The sequence below is a fragment of the Erinaceus europaeus genome, chromosome 6, assembly GCF_950295315.1.
Source record: "Erinaceus europaeus chromosome 6, mEriEur2.1, whole genome shotgun sequence".
Lineage (NCBI taxonomy): Eukaryota > Metazoa > Chordata > Mammalia > Eulipotyphla > Erinaceidae > Erinaceus > Erinaceus europaeus.
This window is the reverse complement of record NC_080167.1, coordinates 50,791,048-50,813,964: the sequence shown is the minus strand read 5'-3', so window position 1 is coordinate 50,813,964 and position 22,917 is coordinate 50,791,048. Positions and strand designations below refer to the sequence as shown.

General features: G+C 45.6%; 1 protein-coding gene across 3 annotated transcripts in view; it reads right to left on the bottom strand.

The window, feature by feature from the left end:
• CAMK1D (calcium/calmodulin dependent protein kinase ID) overlaps positions 1-22,917 on the bottom strand; it is a 268,432-nt gene that overhangs the window by 64,004 nt on the left and 181,511 nt on the right. For all 3 annotated transcript variants that reach the window (XM_060192177.1, XM_060192176.1, XM_007524625.3), the window contains one exon: positions 15,904-15,978. In XM_060192177.1, the coding sequence (XP_060048160.1) occupies positions 15,904-15,978 (75 nt within the window). The remainder of the gene's footprint in view (positions 1-15,903; positions 15,979-22,917) is intronic.

Sequence of the window (22,917 nt, the reverse complement as noted above, 5' to 3'; positions counted from 1 at the left end):
CAGACTCAAGTAAACACTTCCTAATAATAATAATAATAATAATAAAATAAAGTAGATCTCAATAGCCACATTTCTATAGAGCATCTTCACAGAGTTGACCCCAGTAAAACTGAATCTAAAGTTTGGTTTTTTCTTTAACTTCTTCAATCTCTATTTCATTTCTATCTCATTTCCAGTAGTGAAAGAAAAATATGGCATATTAAATGCAGTCATGCATCACTTAATACTTCGGTCAAAGATGAACCACATACACAACAGTGGTTCCAACAAGTTCCAACCTATCGCTCAGGTGTGTAGTATATGGCTCCATCCAGGTTGTGTAGTTACACACTCAGACATTTGCATAACAACAAAATCAGCTCATGATGATCAATTCCCAACAACCCCACGGTGCCGTTAGACTGGAGCGTGATAAAGAAGCAGCAATTTACTCAGCCAACTTCTCAGCAAACTCAGCACCAATGTCACATAAACCCCCACTCCAGCTGGGTGACCTCCCCATAGGACAACTCCCCTCCCCCCCACTCCCATCCCCCACAGAATGAAGGCCCAAAGATGGATCCCAACAGGCTGCATCCTCCCCAGATTAAACCTCTCACCCGCTGGGCCCTCACCCTAGACTGAACCCGCATACTCTGGTTCCCCACAAATCCCCCCACATGAGTCCTTCCATGCCATAAGGTTCTTTCTCTGTGCCACCCCTCAGCTACAGTGCTCACTCCTTCCCATGCCCAGCACAGCCATGGGCTAAGTCCCAGTCCCTCTCACTCAAGGGTGCTTCCTCCCCAGGTCCTCAGTCCCTCAGTCAGTGGGGGCTGAAAATGAAATGCTGGTAAGTTACATGGAAATATAGTAAAGAATCAGAAACAGAAACTATTTTTTTCTGCACAGTTATGTCTGGCTACTTACAAAAGAATTCCCTTGTTTTATTATTTGTTTGTTTGTTTATTTAAATATATATTTAAGATAATAGAAGGCTTATAGAAGGACATATTGAACCTGAGCAAGAGACACCAGGAGCTGGAATAGTATTCAGATTTCTTCTCTTGATCTTCATGACCTCTTATGGTACTAGTCTACTTCATATTTTCTTTTAGTGATTTAACAGTGATGTACAGAGGCTGGGTGGTAGCACACCTAGTTGAGTGCAAATGTACAGTGCGCAAGGACCCGGGTTCAAGCCTTGTCCCCACCTGCAGGGGGAAAGCTTCACAAGTGATGAAGCAATGCTGCAGGTGTCTCTTTCTCTCCCCCTTCCTCTCAATTTCTGTCTGTCTCTATATAATAAATAAATGATAATAAAAAATTTAAAAAATAGTGATATAGAAGGTGATAAGAGTGTAATTCCACACCACTCCCACCACCAAAGTTCTGCCCCCCACCCCACAATGGTAATCACCATAGTTCTCCCAAGGCCATCAATATAGGATATGTATTTTCAAGTTCATGTGCTTCAAATCTGTATATTTCACATGAGTAAAATCATCCTGTAGTTGTCCTTCACTTTCTTATTTCACCAAGCATAACCACTGCCAGTTCTATTCATTTTGTCCCAAAGGACACACAGTCTTTTAAAACTGCTGAATAGTGCTCCATTGAGTATGTGGCCCACGACTTTATTTATTTACTATAGTTATAAATACAAATGAGTGATTTGTATTCCATTGTTAAAGGATTTTTTCCCCTAACTGTATGTATTCCTCAAAGGGATTCCCCCCTCCTCTATATTTTATTTATTTATTATTTTTGCCCCCAGAGTTATCAATGGAGCTCAGTGCTGGCACTACGAATCCATTGCTCCTGGTGGCTATTTTTTCCATTTTGTTGTTGCTGTTGTTATTGCTGTCGTTGCTGGATAGGACAGAGAAATTGAAAGAGGAGAAGAAGACAGAGGGGGGAAAGAAAAACAGACACCTGCAGACCTGCTTCACTGCTTGTGGAGCAGCCCCCCTGCAGGAGGAGAGTGGGGGCTGAAAACGGGATCCTTGTGCCAGTCCTTGTGCTTCATGCCATGTGCGCTTAACCTGGTGCACTACCACCTGGCCCCTATATTTTAAAATTTTAATCAAGAAAATGGAAAAGGATGCACCAGAGAAGCACATGGGGCGCTCTTATTGGCCCTTCCTATTGAGCATGATCATTTGTGTAGCAATTAAGGCTCTTCCTGGGCACACAGAGTAAGGTGATTTCTGAAGGCCAATCCACCACACAACATTAACACTGGCACCTCCCCCACCAACAGGGAGCTCTTTCTGCGCCAGCCAGGGGTTTCCACAGACCACAGTTCCCCTAGAATGCTGCATAAAAATTTCCATGCCGTGGACTATTCAGCAGTCACATTATGATTTCTTGACAGAGCATGTGTTTGTTTAATCATTAGTTTTCTGAGCTCAGCAGGGAACAGGCTGTACTATCTGAACACAGCCACAAAATGAAAAGGATGTTAGAGAGATAGGAAATGCTTTACCTCACATGGAACAGGCAACAAACACACGGATAAGCTGCCACGAATACACATTCATTAACTTCATTCATAAAGGAGCACTTCCCAGGCACTCATTCACCCATTTCTTCATTAACAAAGAAGTTCCTGAAGAAAGAAGCACTATTGTTGCTGTGAGTGAACTGAGGTTGCTTCCAGGACATGCTGTGATTTTACTGACAGAGATGCTGTTGCTCTCTTCCCTGCATAAACCAATACAAAACACTGGGCACTTTCTAGCTGGCTCTGCTTTTAAGATACTCACTGAAATCAGAAGTAGATTTGCCCAGGTAATGGAACTAATTGCATTCACGTTACCCCCAAGAGCTTCTCCCAGGAAAGTATCATTAAGTGTACTGACTGAGGGCTCAGAACATACACTGGGTGACCCACAGGCCTGGGTTCTCCACATAACACCAGGATGACCGTCGTAATTTTGCTGCAACAATTAAATGAGTAAATCAGTAATGTTAACTGAAATTCCTATCACAGGTAAGTAATCAAACAGACACCTATTCAGAGCCTGCCAAGATGTGTAGGCACTGTTCCAGCAGACAATGAAGCTGAACTGGATGGTCTGATGGTGGTAAGTGCTTGTGAGCTCAACCAACCTGCCGCTGGAGACAAGACAGTGAGTGTGTGGTGGCAGGAGAACAGGAGAGAATCTCAAGGAAAGGTGACCTGGGGTAGAATCTGTTTCTTTGTTGATTCTCTGCTTAGTTCATCTAAGTGTGAGAATGGGGTGTTGAAGTCTTCTCCTATTACTTGCTCTTTGAAATGTTGACTCTTCTAAAAGCTTAGACGAGGGAGAACAGAAGCAACCAGGGTGTTACTTTATAAGATACAGCTATATATAAATAATGTCAAAGAACATAAATTATGGTGAGGTCGTGTACGATACAGCAAATCCTAACAATGGGATTTTCAAAATTAACCCAATTGCCAAATAATTTGATTACAGCAATAACCATCCATTGTTTTCTTAAACCATAAGACAGCAGGAACCGCCCGCTTCCTCTATAAAGTCCATATTTCTCCCAGTCTTGGAAACTCTAGGGTGGGGTTCACTTTCAAGCATGCTTCTCTCAATTCATACCAACTGATACTGCATCTGCTGATCCCAACCTAATCTATGCAACCAGTACCACCTCGGCATGCTTCACTTCAGATTGTGTCCAGAGACGTCAGGCATGGAATGTCAACCCTTCAGATTCATTACTCGGGTGAGACCTTTCCTTTCTCATAGGACTCCTTAAATCCATTTCAGGTGGTTCACTTCCTCACAACTAGATATAGACAAGGTTCCATGAGATAGGACATATGTACACATACATCCATAAATTAGGGCAAAATATATACCTGAAAGCAAAAGTACACAAAAGTTTGCAGTAAGTCAATAAATGAAGCAAGTAGAAAGGCCTTAGAAGATACCATAAAGTACCTAATAATTTCTACTTAGACCTAGATACCCTCCTCACCTACCTTCTATTACACTTCAAAGCTAACCTTATCAAAGTAAGGACTACAAAAGCTGAATAAGGGCAAGAGACTGGCATACTTTAATGATGGCTCTTTAGTCACTATCAGGCCACCCCATTACCTGGGGCCCTAGTCAGGGAGTCCTGAGATTCCCACACAGACATTATGGGCCTAGACCTCAAATAGATCCCTCTCTCCATTGTCACTGGCCATCTCCATCAAGAACAACATAATGGGCCCCTTTGGGGGCCTCCATAGGACTTTGCCCTCATTGTGGATTGACAATGGTAGAGAATGTTCCATCCTCCAAAGGGGTGTTGGACAACATACTCTATCACCTGAGGAAGATGGGTCCTGAAGTTGGTGCAACTTGGAATATTCCTACTCATGACCACAGAATGCAAACTCGGACCTACAGGGATGCAGAGGTTACATAGGCTCCTGGGCTGAATACTGGCCCCAGATCAAATTGATGAGGTTTACAGTCAACAATATTTATACACTTTTCCTATATCTTGGAGATACTCTCTTCCCTGATCCAGCTTTCTAGACCTTTTTCCAGCCATAGCATCATCTCCCCAGATAATAACTTGTGTCCACCTGCTCAGGCAAAAAAAAATAGTATAGTCATGGGCCCTTTGGAATATACCTAAAATAGACCTACTAGTTATTTCTAAAATGGAGACCCCAAATCTTCATTTGCAGTATTCCAGCCTTTAGATTCATGATTAGTCAACAACTGTTTGGCTTTATATGTTAACTTTTTTTCAGCCACCAGGTTCCAGATGCTACCATGATGCCAACCGGACTTCCCTGGGCAGACGACCCCACCAATGTGTCCTGAAGCCCCACTTCCCTAGAACTCCACTAGGGAAAAAGAGAGAGACAGGCTGGGAGTATGGATCGACCTGTCAATATTCATGTTCAGCAGGGAAGCAATTACAGAAGTCAGACCTTCCACCTTCTGCACCCTATAATGACCCTAGGTCCATACTCCCAGAAGGTTAAAGAATAAGAAAGCTATCAGGGTAGGGGATGGGGCACAGAGTTCTGGTGGTGGGAACTGTGTGGAATTGTACCCCTCTTATCCTACAGTCTTGTCAGTGTTTCCATTTTATAGACAAAAATTTTTAAAAATCTGTTTTTTCATTCCACAACAGTGTTGAGACATTTATGGCAAAGTCTTTCAAAAAAAGCATCATGGGAACAGAGGGATCTGGGTGGCAGGCTTATAGACAGTAAAAGAAGGACAGAGACATGGAAGTTGGAGTCCAAGAGTGACCAGGGACCAGGACACAGGCACATTTGAGGTTGCAACAGTGACAGTCTTTTGCCCTGAGATGGGACACAAATTGGAGAGTTCAACAATGCAAGACTAAGGCTGGCCAACCATATGCCAAGAAGGAAGATCAGGGCAGAGGAGAGGTGCAGGGGGAGAAGGCTGGGCTAATAAAGAGCAATGGCCCAGGGTGGGAGCTGTGAAGACGAGAGAACATGGTGAGGTCCTCCACACAGTCTGCACTGAGTAGAGGGAAGAGGCAAAGGGGGCGTCAAGGTGGGTTTGGGTGGGAGCACTTGGAAGAAGGTGACTGCCCCTAGCTATGATGAAAGTGACAGTGGGAGAGGCTGGCTTCCTGAAAATTCTGGAATTTACTTTGGATCTGGTTAGTGAGTGAAGCTTATTGCACACTCAACTGGGGCTTCTGGACAGAAAGCTGAATGTTCAGGCCTGGATTCAGGGGAGGCATCTAGGCCAAGGATGGGAAATTTGGAGTCACCTCCTATATAAAAGTAAACCTGGGGGTGGGCAGTGGCACACCTGGTTGAACACACATGTTACCATCCATAAGTACCTAGGTTCAAGGCCTAGTCCCCACCTGCAGGGGGAAAACTTCACAAGAGGTTGAAGTACGTCTGCTGGTGTCTCTCTTTCTCTTTCCCTCTCTATCTCCTCCACCCCTCTCATTTTCTCTCTGTCCTATAAAAGATAAAGAGGGGGTGGGAATTGTGGGGGTCAGGTGGTAGCATACCTGGTTAAGTGCTCACATTACAGCCAGGACCCAGGTTCAAGCCCCTGGTCCTCATCTGCAGGAGGAAAGCTTCACAAATGATGTCTCTACGTCTCTCACCCTCTCTATCTCCTCCTCCCCTCTCAATTATTCTGTCTCTACCCAATAATAAATAAATAAATAATCTTAAAAAAGTGAAGAAGAAAAAGTGGCCTCTGGGAGTGATAGATTCGTTCTACAGGCTATGAGTATCAGAGATAAATAACCCTGGTGATAAAAAATAGAAAGAAAGGAAGAAAGATCAGTTCTGCTTGACTGAAATCGTGGTGTAGTTCAATAGGGAATGCAATCTCTCCCTTTAAATTAAAAGTTGTTCTGAGGTGTCCTTTGAATTGTACCAATCTGAAGTATATTTTACACCCTACACTATTACCAATTTAGAATAAAGAAGGAGTGGAGAGCATATCTGTTCATGGTTTCTGTATATACAGACTGGTATTCCAGCAGGAGACTCAGAGGAGAAACAGACTCCACGCAAGCTGACTTCTCCCCAGGAACTTCTCACAATGTCATCCCGACCGAACACTATCTAGTGAGTGTTCCAAAAAATAGCATCCTGGGGAAAAGAAAGATATTTGTCTAAAACCCAAATAAAATTTAAATATAGACCTCTATAAACAAGCAAGTCGTCTCTGCAGCCACACAGGAAGAAGTAGGCTCCAATGCTGAGAATCGAAACAGCAATTAGCCAAGTAATAAAATTAGGGTGCTTAGCACCTCCTATTATCTTTGCACGTCTGAGCCCAAGATGATGTCTCCTAGGAGACCAGAGGCCTCCCAGGCGCAAATATTGAGAAATACAGTCCCTTCCAATGCTGTGTGCAAAATCTATCCCAAGTATTTAGAAATCAAGGACTTCCTAAACTTTAAAAAAAAAAATAGATACAAGACCTCATTTTTCACTGACCAAGGCAGAAAAGATATGTGTCTCAGGAAGAAAAAGTAACTAGGCTTGTCAACCAAAAACACAAGAAAATATGGCCACAAAGCCTACAAAAATTCCCCAACCAAACCAGAAGTTTTCCCAGAACTCTGTTCTGTTACATCTTCTCAAATGAGACACTGTCTCCAGAGATACCAGAGATGCCCACAAAGAAACAGGCAGTTAGAGGCAGAGCTGGAGCTTTCAACATGGGGGTGCTCTGAACTGATTTAGAGTTAGAGTTCCACAAACAGATACACAGGTGTGACTATGCATAGCCCTGTAATGAAATACTAAGACTTTTTTTGCACCACCAACAAATTGAACATACTGATTTGTTCACCTTTGTCTTTTTTGCTTCCCGGGCTTCACTGGGGCTTTATGCCTACATAATTCCACCACTGCAGGTGGACCCTTTCTTTTTTTATTTTCATCCTCAGATAGAGAGAAACAGATGCTGGGAAATTGTGCCAATGCAGTCACATCTTCCATGTTGTCCCCTCAGGCTATTCCCGCAAGAGTTGGGACATTCTCGGAGTGCCTGTTCAGCCATGTTGTGCCCTCAGGGCATTGTCTATATCCCCGCGATATTTGGAGTGCTTTGGTCACTCCTCCCCCCTTCCATTCTCATGAGAGTTATTATCCTATCCTGGAGTGCTATGGTTACTCCTCCCCCTTCTCATTCTCACGAAAGCTGCTCCTATAAAAGCCTTTCTTCTTCCGCACCTCGCTCTCTTGCCAGCACTTCACTCTGGTGTTCAGACGCAAGAAAGGTTACTGCGTGAGGCGGCCATTTTCGCTACCTCCACGTGGTCCAACCTGCTTCTCTAGCACCCAACTCTGAGGTGCCAGAGCAAATAAAGATTTGTGTTTCCTCTTCGCTCGGACCCCTCCTCTCTCTCTTCTCTGCGGCCCGTGCACAACATCTGGCTCCCATCATGTTCCGCACCCACGCCCCGCTGGGTGGCCCGGCCTGAGGTCCCCGAAAGCCGCCCAGACACAGGTAAGTGGCATCCGCCCACCTCTGTGGCCCCATGTTTCCCTCCACCATGGGAATTTTTTCGTTTTATGAGGAGGTGTCCCAGTTATTATCTCCTTCTGCCCTGGGACAGATTCGCACTCTCACAGACGGTTTAATTTTCGCTACCCCTTGGATTTTTATAACTGTGGTAGCCACTTACAAGATATGTACAACGTGGTCTGCCATGAGGATAAGTGACCTTGAGGCTGAGATACGAGAGTTAAAGCACATGTGCTTAAGACTCAGACCCCCTCAGTGATCAGCAGATAGACCCAGAACTTCTGTTCCCACAGAAATGTACACGTGTTCGGAAGCTCCTCCTCTGACCCCTGCCGCCCAGGGTTCAGCTTCTCCTGAGATACAAGAGTTAAGAGATATGTGATTACAACCTAAATGACCTAAGAGATTTGCAGTCAGCACCCAAACTTCTGTCCCTGCAGACATGTGTTCAGTTCCTTCTGTGGCTTCCATGACCTCTTCACCCGCTGTCCCTGCAGACACGTGTTCAGTTCCTTCTGTTTCTCTGGCCCCGCCCCCTGCTTCCCCTGAGGCTTCCAGTTCATTAGCCCCTCCTCCTACTGCCCCGGTTTTGGCTTCCCCTTCTGCTTCTCTGACTCCACCCCTGTTCAGTTTCCCCTGCGGCCACTACAGCAGTTTCCACGGCACCTTCCACTTCTGTAGCTCCCTCTCCCGCGCCATCGGACCAAATCCACACCTTCCTGGTAAACGTGGCCCCTTCTAAACAAAACCCTCAGCCGTGGCAGCCATACTCCTCTAAAAAGCTCGGAGCACTCAGGCAAGCGGTCAGGGAGGACGAAATGCACGCTCCATGGACCAAGTCCGTTTTAAGGAGTTTTTACCACCATCTTAACACGCTGCAGGATTGGAAGGACCTGGCTCGTGCTGCACTCCCAGACCCCCTCTACCTACAGTGGAAGGCATGCTTCCACGATGAGTGCTCTAGACAATCGCAGGAAAATAGTAACAAACAGGTAGAATGGGATTCTGATGCTTTGTTTGGAGAAGGAGCTTATGAATCTGGAGCTCAGCAGGCAGAAGCCAGGTTTCCAACCGGTTATTTTGAACAGGTACGCATCTGCGCAACACAAGCATGGGAAAGGATGACACCACCCAATGTAGATTCATCAGTTCCCATTAACTCTCTTCGCCAAGGCACTGATGAATCATTAGCGAGCTTCATCTCAAGGGTGAAGACAAGTTTAGAGAGAAAGGTTTATAATCCTGATGTCTGCTCACTACTCCTGCGCTCTATTGTCTGGGAAGGCATGATACCACAATTCCGTCAGGCATGCCTTAATCTTAAACACCTACACCCAGATAATTGGATTTTAGCAACACAGGAACTTACATCAGGTACTTATGGGGCACCCGCTATGACACAGGTTTATGCAGTTACTCCATGTAATCACTACAGGGCCTGCTTTCAGTGCGGTCGCCAAGGACATTGGCATAACCAATGTCCTGATAAGCTGCGACCACGCCTCCAGTCAGGGAAACCCCGCCTCCAGTTAGAGCGACCACGCCTCCAGTCAGAGCAACCCCACTTTCAGTCAGGGAGCCAGAGGACACATACTGTTTGTCTAAGATGTCGTAAGGGGTTTCATTGGAAGAGAGATTGTTGGTCCCAATTTCATAAAGATGGTTTGCCCCTGAATGGTACAAATTTGGGGCCTGAGATTTTGTGGAGTGGAGTCACCCTTCTATGACAGTGAAGATTGGCAATATTCCTTTTAAAGTTTTGATTGACACGGGGGCAGCAAAGATGATTTTAAGGCAAGAAGAGGTTCCCCAAGATTTGGAACTTATCCCTGGACCCAGTATACATGGAGTAGGAGGGGTGACCCAATCATTTCGCACACAAGACTCGCTCATGTGGGAAGACCCGGAAGGTTCTACCAGACACTTCTGCCCTTTGGTAGCTGATATTAGCACCAACCTACTGGGCAGGGATCTTCTAGAATGTCTTGATGTTAGGATATCCACAGATGCCTCTGCAGATCGTAACACCCGCTCCTGCGAGACCAGATCTAATCAGCACCCCCAATACTAAATGCCACTGTTCATAGCCAAACACCCCGCTTAAGCTGGCTTTCTAATGAGCCTGTCTGGGTGGAACAGTGGCCTTTACCTAGGGATAAACTAGAAATTTTAAAAGAGCTCGTCCAAGAGCAGTTGTCCTTGGGACACATTTGCCATTCTCGAAGCCCATGGAATACTCCCGTCTTTGTGATTAAAAGACACTCGGGAAAATGGCGCCTCCTCCAAGATCTCCATGCAGTAAATAAAACCATGCAGGTCTGGGGCACCCCCCAAAGGGGTTTGCCTCTTGCTTCTGCAATTCCCACGGGAATTCCAATCATAGCTATTGATATACAAGATAGTTTTTTCTCTATTCCCTTGCATCCACAAGATTGTAAACGTTTAGCCTTCTCTGTTCCTTCTATGAATAACGGCAGCCCTACCGATAGATATGAATGGGTAGTGCTGCCCCAGGGCATGGCCAATAGTCCTACAATTTGTCAAGAGGCTGTTAAATCTGCCCTTTTCCCATATATCCATAAGGGCCTTAATGTTTTTCATTACATGGATGACGTATTAATATGGGGAAAATCAGATACAGATCTCTGTGCCCTACATGATTTTCTCATTTCTGCATTAAAGAAAAGTGGCCTTAATGTAGCTCCCGAGAAGATACAGCTAATTCCTCCAATATCTTTCTTAGGTTCAGAGATTTCTTTAACACAAATTCGTCCCTTAAAACCTAATGTCACCTTTCCTTCTAACCTTACTCTTGCTTCTTTACAAAGTTTTCTAGGAAATTTAAATTGGCTTAGGCAGTATCTCTATCCGCCTACAAGCTGCCTCCAACCACTGTTTGACCTGTTAAAAGGAAATAAACAGCCCTCCTCAAAACGTAAGTTAACTCCCGAGGCCTCCTTCGCACTGGAAAGGGTTAACCAGGCCCTCCAGGACATGCACCTTGTTCGATTCTCCCCCTCCTCTCCAGTAAACCTTCTAATCTTTAACTCCACCCCCACAGCAGTAGGGGCATTGTGGCAGAACCATGGGGTTCTCAAGTGGCTTCACATGCCAGTAGGTGGAGCTCCAAGACTCCTCACTGAGATAGACGCGTTAGCATTCATGGTTCGCCAAGGGAGAAATAGGTCTGTGCAGGTCTTAGGGAAAGAACCGGATTTAATTATTCTGCCCTTTTCTCTCACAGATACAGAGTGGCTTATATGCCATCATTCCCGCTTTGCCATCAGCTTCGTGGGGTTTCCAGGACAAATAGATAACCATTTTCCTTCTAATAAATTGATAGGTTCTTTACCTCTTTTGCCTCTATTAGCACCTAAACTTTTCTCTCGAGATCCCATTCCTTCTGCTCCTACAGTCTTCACTGATGGTGGAAAAAAGGGAGCTGCTGCCCTTATATATTACCCGGACAAACAACCCCCTAAACCTCTCTTTACTGAGCTTCCTGAGAATTCCCCTCAGTACAAAGAACTTTATGCTGTTTTCCTTGCATTAAAAGCTGTACCAGAATCCTTCAACCTTTTTTCTGACAGTGTGTATACTGTTAACTTACTTCCATGGCTTGCTCATTCCTATGTGAAAATTGATGACAACCCACTTTTCCCTCTTTTGATTCAAATCGCCTCTATGCTCTCTTCTCGAACCCAACCACTATATATTCAGCACCTTCGTTCCCACAGCCCTCTTCCTGGTGCCCTGTACGAAGGGAATGCTGCAGCTGACCGCCTTGCCTCCACAGGAGCTCTCCTAGTCTCTGTCTCTGATCCTGCTGACTTTCATTCCCTAACCCATGTTAATCTTAAAGGCCTTCGAGCTCAATTTCCTGATGTTCCGTTACCACAATTAAAACATATCCTAGCTACATGCTTTTCCTGTGCAAGTCTCATAAAAACATCTGCTATTCAGACTCTTGGTGTTAATCCTCAAGGCTTAAAAGCTAATGCTATTTGGCAAATTGATGTCACCCACATACCAAACTTTGGTAAACAAAAATATGTGTTTGTCTCAATTGATACCTTTTCTAAATTTATTTGGGCAACAGCTCAGACAGGAGAAAGCTCTAAAAAGCTTATAAGCCATATGCTCTCCTGTTTTGCTGTGATGGGCTTAACTCTTCAACTGAAAACTGACAATGGACCTGCGTTTACCAGCAAACAATTTAAAGATTTTTGTTCCCTCTGGAACATTACTCATACCACAGGCATTACCTATAATCCACAGGGACAAGGCATTGTCAAGATGGCCCATCAAACCCTTAAGGCTCAATTAAATAAAGATAAAGGAGGAATTTACCTCCCCCCAATATCCAGCTAGCAAAAGCCTTAACTACGTTAAATCTCTTTAATATTTACAATAACTCGGACTTACCTCCTATTATTCTTCACTGGCAAACACCATCTACTCTCCCATCTATTAAGGTCAAATGGAAAGACCCACTTGATAAAATTTGGAAAGGGCCTGACCCTCTATTGACCATGGGAAGAGGTTTTGCATGCATTTTCCCACATAATTACTCTAAACCTGTCTGGGTTCCTGCTCACCATGTCCGACAATACCCTCATGATGGCACTGTTATCCCTGAAGAACAAGAAATACAAGAGGACTAGATGCAGGATACATCCCAGGATCCATAATATGACATGGCAGAACTAACAAAAGTTGGCTCACAGAGCCCTCTCTCCTACCCCTTCCCTGAATGTCTTATGTTATGACTGGCCAGTTGTGTTTTGTGAGTGAGTGTGTTGAATGACCAAAAATTTTTGTATGACCCATCTGCTCAGAGTACTCTAAATGTTAAAACCATTGTCACTAACATGCGTTAACTCTCTAAGTAACCTGAGTCTGTTTATAGTCCAAAGTCAATTATAGTAAACCTCTAACTTGTTACAAGTTTTATTGTTTTTCACAAGTAAGTGATTACAGCTATCAAGCCTTCATATGAGGAATCATCTGTTCATATGGTAAGGTATTAAACTGTAAGAAGTTCCTCCATATCCAACCTATGTGAATTAACATTCACATATTCTTGTACACTTAACTGGTGTATCTTGTCTTGCCACCATAGGCCTGCCTTTGTCAGCCAATAATTTAAAGATGTTTCCCTTTATAACATCACCCATGCCACGGACATCCTTTACTACCCCCAAAGACAAATGGCTGTTCCCCTGGACATCACATCCACTGACTGCTTCCCTTAGACTTAAGATATGATCCCATCTCTTCATACCAATGGATACATTCCCCCTTCCTTACCTGTCTACCCTTAGTTGTGGGACCCTAACTTGTTTTACTTCTCCTGCTCACAACAGGTCCTATAATTCTTTTTTTCAACATTTTAATTTATTTATTAATGAGAAAGAGAGGAGGAAAGGGAAAGGTGATATCAGGGGACTTGAATCTGGGCTCTCAAATATGATGAAGTATGTGCTTTAATGGGTGAACCACTTCCTGCCCCCAAGAACATCTTTTTAAAAATATTATTATTTATTTATTTTTATAGAGACAGAGGGAAATTGAAAGGGAAGGGGGGAGAGACATTTGCAGCACTTGCTTCACAGGTAGTGAAGATTTACTCCTGCAGGTGGAGACTGGGAGCCTGAACCCAGGTCCTTGTGCATTGTAATACATGCACTCTACCGAGTGTCCCACTACCAGACCAGCACCTTCCCCACCAACACACACACACACACACACACACACACACACACAATCTTTACACTACTGAAGGGGAGAAGAATGTGCCTCCCCAAATATGTCATTTTTAACAAACTAACATTTTGAATTACAGATGCTTCAGAACCAGAAGGACCCATGGCTCTCACTCTCCCTGAAATCAGGTGCTTGAGCCCCCATGAGACAGAAGCCCTCATCACCAGAAGTTGTGAAGAAAGTGCAAAGACCTATGAATCAAGCTAGCTCCTTCTTCCCTAGGCTTCACCCTGCCCCAGCTCCCCATCCAGGCAATCAATCCTTCACACACGCCATTTGTCTCAAAGCCACACCCTCTGCCTGCTTCCTGGAGTCTCATGTTTTTATGGGACTCCCCCCTCCACATCCACTGAATAACTGATCTGTTTTTCTCCTGCTAGTCTGTCAGTGCAATTCAAAGACCAGGGAAGGAACTTAGAAGGGAGGAGGGGGAAAATCTCCTCACACAGCACTGGCATTTGATCGGTAAGGGGCTTTTTCTTGTCACCAAAATGTCATGCCCACTAGGCAGTCAGCTGATGGAGAAGCAGTCCACCCAGTCCTTTAGGTGTGGACTCTATGTGACACCATCACAGAGCTTCCAAGGGTTACCCAGCAGTGGGCAGAGCTGGGTCCTCTCTCTTGGAAGAGCCAGAAGGTGACCAACTGGAAAATAAGCAGCAGCAAGGAGCTAGGACAGACTGTACCTGGGTCATTAGGAGTTAGTGTGGTGCTGTGGAGTCCCAGACTGCTTATTAACCCAGGGCTGGGGACTAGCCCACCGGGAGAGTGCATACCTTGCTATTCATGAGGCTCTGGGTTCCAGCCCCAGCACCACATGGGGACACCATGAACAGTACTGGGGGGGGGGGCTCCATGGATGTTAGAGAGGTGCTGTCTGTCTCTTCTCTTTTGTGCTCTCAAAACAAGTAAAGAATAATAATATAAAAAAATAAAAAGCTGGGAAAGTTGCTAAGCGTTATTGGGCACACACAAGGCTCTAGGTTCATACCCTTATTCCTGGTGCTGCAGACACAGACAGAATTTTCTATAAGCTGATCTTATAGCTGGCGAGAGCACACAGTGTGCAGACCACCTAGCTATCCCCACCATGACAGTCATTTCACAGAAAGATGTCATCCGCATGCTTCCAGTTTGGATGCTCTCAAAACAATTACATGAGCAAGCCATAGTGGGTTTAAAGATGGTGAAGGATTAAATAGATGCCCAGAAGAACACTTGCCTATGTGCTAACACGAGTCCTTGTGCAACTGGAACATTCAAGTAAAAATAAGTTGCAAACTTAACTTCAGTGTTTCTAACAAGCCGCAAACACCCAAGGTCTGGACACCGTTCACACAGGAATGAAACTGAAGTAGACTTTCCATAGGCATCCATCCCTGTCTATCCCTTAGCTCAGAAATACAGTGTTTCAAAATGTGCTTGTTTAGGCCACCAGTACACTGTGAGGCACTGACAAAGTTCCCATCACGACAGCATTTTAGTCCCAGGATGATCCCAGGTCCCAGGAACAACAGCTCTTAAAGTCAAAGCATTGATATGTGTGTGTGTGTGTGTGTGTGTGTGTGTGTGTGTGTGTGTGTGTGTGTGTGGTGGTGGTATCACCTTACATTCTAAACCACATGTTCAAGTCTAATCTCTACCTATACAGTCAGCTTTCTCATCCTTCTGCTGGTCCTCCCCAGAATTCCTGGAGTACAGACATACTCTAAGGGGTGGTAGTGTCACAGTCTGACTCCCTTACATCTGTCTGTGAGTGTTCAGTTGGTGGCATGTATGATTGACTCCTTGCCAGTGGGAGGGTGGAAGGGTCAGAGAAAGCACAGGCTGTCACCTGTCCCCTGCCCTAGTGTTCCCAGAGATGAAGGCCAGGGAGAGCTCCTCCTGCAGGCCAGAGTGGAGGCAGCATCCAGGCCCTGCACAGTCCAAAGTTGCAGAGCAATGGGCTGAGGGGCTGGGGGCTGGGACGCCTGATAAAGGAGTGCTGTGGGACATCCTGTCAGGAGCTGCCATGGACTGAGGGGTGCAGAATGCCCTCCACACATCTCCAGGTCCCTCAGTTCTCATAATTTCCCATTGCCCCACCGAGCCCCCCACATCTGGCGATCAAGGTCTGGGGTTTGCATGCGCTGGCTGGCACATACGAAGGCAAGGAGCTACTCACAGCTGCATGACCAGGTACAGGTGGTTGGGGCTCTCGTAGATGTCTTCCAAGGCCACGATGTTCTCGTGCTTAATCCTGAAAGCAAAGAACACACACACGTTGAACAGTCAGTACAGCAGACCTGTGAAGAGCAGAAGCAGACATCAGCAGGTAAAACATGCCAAAACAGAACCCCAGCTCTTTACAGTGACAGTTACAATGCTTCTTTTATTTAAAAAGTTTTATTCTTGTTATTTTATCTTTTTATTTTTATTGCCATCAGGGCTGTTGTGCCTGCACAACAAAACCACCGCTCTGAGTGGCCACTCTTTTTTTTTTTTTTTTTTTGATAGGACAGAGAAATTAAGAAGGGAGAGGGAGAGAGAGAGAGAGAGAACAAAAGATAGATACCTGCAGACCTGTCTCACTGCTCGGGAAGCATCCCCTCACAGATGGGGAGTGGAAGCTCAAACCGGGTCCTTGTGCTTCTGATATGTGCACTTAACCTGGTGCACCACCACCTGGCCCCCATGTTTTCATTCTGTTTTATATATAGAACAGAGAGAAATTGACAGGGGAGGGAGAGATTGAGAGGAGAAGGGGAGATAGAGAGGGAGAGAGACAGAAAGGCACTTGCAGACCTGCTTCACTGCCCATGAAACATCCCCTCTACAGGTGAGGAGTGGGGGGCTCGAACCTAGATCCTTCGGCATGATAGTATGTATACTCATTCAGGTGCACCATCACCTGCCCCTACGATGCTTCTTGGCCTTGTCCCCAAACATTGTGCTGAGCTCTCATGCTGTGTACTGATCCTGTGAGGGTCCTGACAGAAGAAATGCCACCTGCACTGTCACTGTAATGAGACCATTTGTGAAAAGATAGCCACTGAGATGGAGCAGCACCCCGCAGCAAAGGTGGGCACAGCAGAGAGATTCATATTATCAATATAAACAGGCATGGTGAAGGCAGGAGCAGATTAGGGCCTGACTGTGGGTCTGCACAATAGCTCCCTTGGATAGTGTGCTGCTTTGCCATGTGCAAGGCCCAGGTTTGAGCTGGGTCCTACTGCATTGTGGGAAGTTTTAGTGCTATGGTGTCTTTCTCTCTTTGTCTCTCTCTTTTCTCTCTCCCTCTTTGTCTCTGTTTCTCTTTCTCTGAAAAGTCATCCCAGAGTAGTGAAACCACAAATGATGATAAAAAGAAAGGTTTTTCTTTTTCTTTTACAATGTAATATTTTATTAATTTTTAAAAATTTATTCATTGGGGATTACTGGTTTACAGTTGACAGTAAAATACAATAGTTTGTACACGCATAACATTTGGGGAAATGTTTCCCCATTTCCCACATAACAATTCAAACTCCAGTAGGTCCTCCTCTGCCATCATGTTCCAGGACCTGAATGCCCCCCCCCCCACCCCAGAGTCTTTTACTTTGGTGCAGTACACCAAAGGGTTTTTCTTTTATCTTTTTTCCCAGAGTACTACTCAGTTCTAACTTATGGTGGTACCCTGTATTGAACCAGGGACTTTTGGTGCCTCAAGCATGGAAGTCTTTTTTGCATATCTATTATGCTAATTTTCCAGCCCAAGAAAGGAAAAATAAAGATTTGGTTGTGAGGGGGTCAGGTGGTAGTGCAGCAGCTTAAGCGCACATGGCATGAAGTGCAATGACTGACTCAAGGATTCCGGTTCAAGCCCCCAGCTCCCTACCTGCAGGGGGGTTGCTTCATAAGTGGTGAAGCAGGTCTGCAAGTGTCTATCTTTCTCTCCCCCTCTCTGTCTTCCCCTCCTCTCTCCATTTCTCTCTGTCCTATCCAACAACAAATACATTAATAACAACAACAATAATAATAATAACCACAACAATGATAAAAAACAACAAAAAGGGAACAAAAAGGCAACAAAAGGGGAAAAAAAAATAGCCTCCAGGAACAGTGGATTCATGGCGCAGGCACCCAGCCCCAGCAATAACCCTGGAGGCAAAAAAAAAAAAAAAAAAAAAAGATTAAGTTTTGGTTGTGAACAAGGTCCTGTCTAAATTAAAATGAAAAATGATAAGTGGTCCTGTTGGTGAGCAGGCATTCCAGACACCATCCTGCAAAACACACACACACACACACACACACTCAAGCTTCTTCTATCTTCGAGTTCTGGGTAGGAGCCTGTCACTAAGAAAAGACACTGACTGACAGTGTAGGAAGGCCCCCTGTCAGCAGCACTAGGGATAAAGAAATTAGGAGACTGCCACTTGAGGAGGTATTGTCTGAGGATGTCATCTCATACTCCGAGACCTCCAGACACCAGTGTATATCACTGTCATCTCAAGTTTAACAAGCTGCATGATGACCAAACTCTGGTGAATCATTTCTTGATTTGACTAGAACCCCTTCCGGCCACGGAAGGTCATGTGAATTGAATTACCCAGCCAGACGGCAGTGTGATTACGCCCCATCTGTCCCAACGATCCACTGCTTTCTGAGCTCTGAACCTGCCCAGCCTGAGGTCCAGTTGTTTTCTTAAGACATGATACTGCCATCTTCTAGGTTCTGCTCACACCCAGAATAAACCCCTCCGTTCAGGAAGTTGTGTGGCATAATTAGTTGGCATTTCAAACTGCGAATACTGAACAGCCTTGATGCTACACCTTGGAAACAAGCTATGATCTAGGGCACAGAACTGGACCAGATTGAGCTGGGGGGATAGTATAATGGTTATGCAAAAGGCTTTCATTCCTGAGACTCTGAGGTCTCAGGTTCAGTCTCTAGAACCACCATCAGTGCTCTGGGAGAGAGGGAAGGGGGGAGGGAGAGAGGGAGGGAAGGAAAGAAGGAAGGAGGAAGGAAGGAAGGAAGAAGGAAGAAAGGAAGGGAGGAAGGAAGGAAGGAGGGAAGGTAGGTAGGTAGGTTGGTTGCTTATAAAAAAAATGCACCAGATTCGAGGTCCTCCTGGATCTGATCCTATGGTTCTGGAGTTTCTCCAGTGAGGACCCCTAGACCCTGGGACACTCAGAAATGACCCTCTTGACCTAGTAGTATGGCATCTGTGAAGGGACTCTGTAGACCTCCCTGCACCCTTCCAGCTGTCTGCCTCCCTTATCAAATCTTCAGCAGAAGGGAAGGACCCCTCCATCTTCCCTCCACTGAACCCTGTGCTCGTATTGTTACAACACTCCCCACCCCAGCACCTACATAAAATCACAGTGTGGTTCCATGCACTTGGTTTGGATGTAGAGTGAAACCTTTCCAGGTAAAGGTGGCAGTTAGCACTCCAGAGACAGAAATTGATATTACAGCCCAGTTCCTAGTACTTTCCTGCTCCTCTTCATTCCTGAGGCTCTGGACTCTACATGAAGCAAGGCTGAACAGGAATCATTACTGCTATGTCCATTATCATCTACCAGTCTTGTTGCATTCACTCAAGTGATGCCAAGGAATGGGCCAAACCTGCCTAAATACATCATTACCTCAAGGGGACCAGCAAAAACAGGCTGCACTTCACCCCAGACTGCCTCAACGGTCAACCTCTTCTGGAGTCTGGCCACTCCAGACTGTGATCAACTATTCACTGTGTATGAGTCCATCCCTGTGCCAGGCTCCAGGAATAGTTTCACTGTCAAGTTCATAACTCTGGTGTATACAGAGGAGAACCAGCCTGGCTTCTTCACTGGGGTTCCAGTAATCATCACCACCAAAGGTGAACTTACCCCCCAGGCCCCAGGTAAGTTAAAGTAGTGCTTTCAAGAGGCAGCACTAACTCCTAGGTCCTTCTTAGAAATGCACATTCTCAGGCCCTACACCATCAGATAGGATCTGATTCTAGAGGGTGGGTCCCCAGGAATCTGTGTTTTTGTTTTGTCACCAAGGTTATAGTTGGGGCATGGTGCCTGCATGATGATTCCACTGATGGCCATTATCTTTTCCTTTTTCTTCCTTTTTTTTTTTTTTTTGACAGAGATAGAGAGAAACAGAGCATGGGGAGGGGAGAAACACCTGCAGCACTGCTTTACCGCTGCTGAAGCTTCCTACTGGGACCTGGGGCTTTGCAAATGGTAACATGTGTGCTCTACCAGGTATGCTGCCAGCTGGCCCTTCAGGAGTCTGTTTTAACTAAGGGCTCTCTGTGCACTGAGCAGAATTGGAGAAATTCTGTGCTAGACACGTTTCTCAAATATCACCTGAAGCACCTGGGGTTTGGTTGCATGGCACAGCACAGCGCAGGGATTTGTAGGGTGGGGCCTGAGCCTTTACTTATCCCCAGCTCCCACCAAGAGAGGGCTGTAATAAATTAGAAGCAAAGCTCTAACTGAAGGACCCAGCGAGAAGCAAGCAGACCAGTCTAGCCCCCAGACTGACCCAGTGAGAGACGCTTCAATGCAGAACGTAAGGCTTGGTTTCAAGCACATGAGAGGAGATTCACTCCATAACTCGCTGAGCTAATTAGCTCTTAGCACCAGCCTCTGCCTGCCAGGACGACTGAGCCATTCAAAGGCGAGCATTTAATGAGCACATTCATGGGAACCCTTGAAAGCAGGACTGCATCTTACTCATGATCCTTCCTTCTTGAACCCAGCAGCATAAACATCTGTTGAATGAATGAATGAATGAATGAATGAATGACATCCAGAGGCTATTGCTACACACAGTAGGAAGGGAGGCAAATGCCCTAAGTGTGAACTGTCATCCTCTGACAAAGAAGTCCTTTGAGCGAATGCAAGAAGAGAATGAAAGGGCTGAGTGAGTGAGTCAAGGCACGTGCTTTGATCTCCACAGCTGTGATGAGTTAACACAGAGATCCCAGAATGGTGAAATAATCATTGTCAGGTAAACCAGAAAGAAAATGACCACAGAATATATTCAGGGCATAGTTTTTTTTTTTTTTTTTTTAAGATTTACTCTTTTCTTTTTTTGTGAAAAACAAAGTGAGACCAGAGTACCACTCAGCTTATGTGGTGATGGGGATAGAACCTGGGTCCTCAGACATGTAAGTCCTGTGCTCTACCCACTGAACTATCTCCCCACCTTGCTTTTTAAATTTACCCTTGGGCTCCATCACTTGAGTGGAGATATTTTATTTCAGTGAAATCAACAAAAGGGTTAATTAAAATTTTAGGTGGGCAGGGAGGAGGCTGGGTGAGCCAGAGCTGAGTAGTGCTCTGGTGAAGAAAAAAAAAATCTGGCCACCCTAGTTCCATGAATCACGACTGTTGAGTCTGTAAATAGAGCTCAGCTATCTGTACCCTCAGTCCCCACTCCCTTCAGGGAGTGAGCCCAGAAGGCAGCCTGAGCCCTGGTGTGCAGCCAGGAGCACTGACTTGGCAGTACACAAAGCAGCGGCTGTGTCCTGAGCACTTGTCCAACAGAGGAGGCTCCAATAAATCAAGCAAATAATCTCTCTTTGGGATGCATAGGAAAGGGAAATTCATGTCTACCCAGCCTGCCCTCTCTCAGATGAGTTCTTGCAGTGGCTCGAACGATACTGTTATAAATGTCCCCTCTCAGCCAATGAATTAATTGATTGGCACCTGCTGGGTGTCATTTCTGAGTATGGGAAACCATAGCGGGAGGTGCACAGCAAGAGTAGGCCCCCAAGATGTTTTTTGGTTTCTCACTCAGAAGGGGGAAGGGGAAACCTGACAATCCAATCCAGAGGGAAGTGACAGGCACAATGCAGAGCTGCACTAAGGTCAGAACAAAGGCCTCAAGAAAATGGCAGAGGAGGAGCTGGGTGGGGGTGGGGTGGGTGTGTCTAGATTCATAGATTCCAGGAGCTTCAAAGGCCTCTTACCTAGGACTTCGGAAAAGTGAGTAAGACACTGCCAGCTTGTCAGTGTGACAACTTGTCAGCGTGAGGAGGGTGCTGAAGAAAACAGCTGTCTTCTCACGTGTGTTCTAAAATCCTTTATTCCACTTTCAGATTTCTTCAGGTATACAATTCTGCACTTACAGTTGTATTTTCTACCAGTGTGATCACTGGGGCTCAGCACCTGCATGACTCCACTATTCCCAGTGTCTGTTTTTTCTTTCCTCCAGATGAAGGGTGAGAGAGAGAGATAAAAAGGGAAAGGGAAACTGAGAGCGGAGACACAGCACAGTGATGCTCTCCTGCTCATGAAACTCCCTTCTATAGCACTCCCATGTGGTGATCTGGGGCCTGAAGCTGGGTCTTCATGTGTGCACTAATGTGTGCACTCTACTGGGTGATTCAACTGCTGGTCCCCATCCAGTTTTTTTAGTTGATACTGAGGTCTTGTTCATACATGATATCACCACTAAGCAGCCTCTCTGGGCAAACTTTATTTTGAAGAGAAAGAGAAGAAAGGAAGGAAAAGAGAGAGAGAGAGGGAGGGAGGGAAGAAGGGAGGTAAAGAAGAAGGGAGGGAGAGAGAAAGACAGAGAGAGAGAGACTGAGACACTGAGACCACAGAACTGCTCCAGCATCCATGGTGCTACTCCAGTGCCATCTTTGATGCTCCCATGCAGTGCCAAGACTCCAGCCCAGTACCTCAGGCTTGGTAAGGAGCACACTCTACCAAGGGAACCATCTCCTGGCCCTCTGAACTTACAATTTTCACATGACCCTGGTACCTAAGTGATCTTCACAAAATGTCATACAGTTCTAGAGTGGGATGTCTCCCAAGGAGATGTCTCAGGTCTCAGGACTGACACTCACAAGGGTAACTGGGACATGTCAGAAGCAAGTTCCTTAGCTTGTCCAGAAATCAGCTCTGACTCCTGGAAGCCACAGAGAACATGTCCCCATTCTCCTGTCAGGAACCCTGCAGGGAACTGAGGGGGTACAGTCTCTGCTCCTGGTTTTCCTTATCTCAGGTTCATCCTCTTGCACTGTGGCCTCTGTCTCTCCCACCATGTCCCGTCACTCTCATTCATTGAGATGATGGTACCTAGAACAGAACACTCATGACCCCACTGTAAAATGTAGCACCAAAAAGACAGCCTTCAATTCTAGAGGAGCACTTTCAACCCTTGTGAGCTGCAGTTATACTTTCACAAGTACAGTCTTCCATTAGGTTCA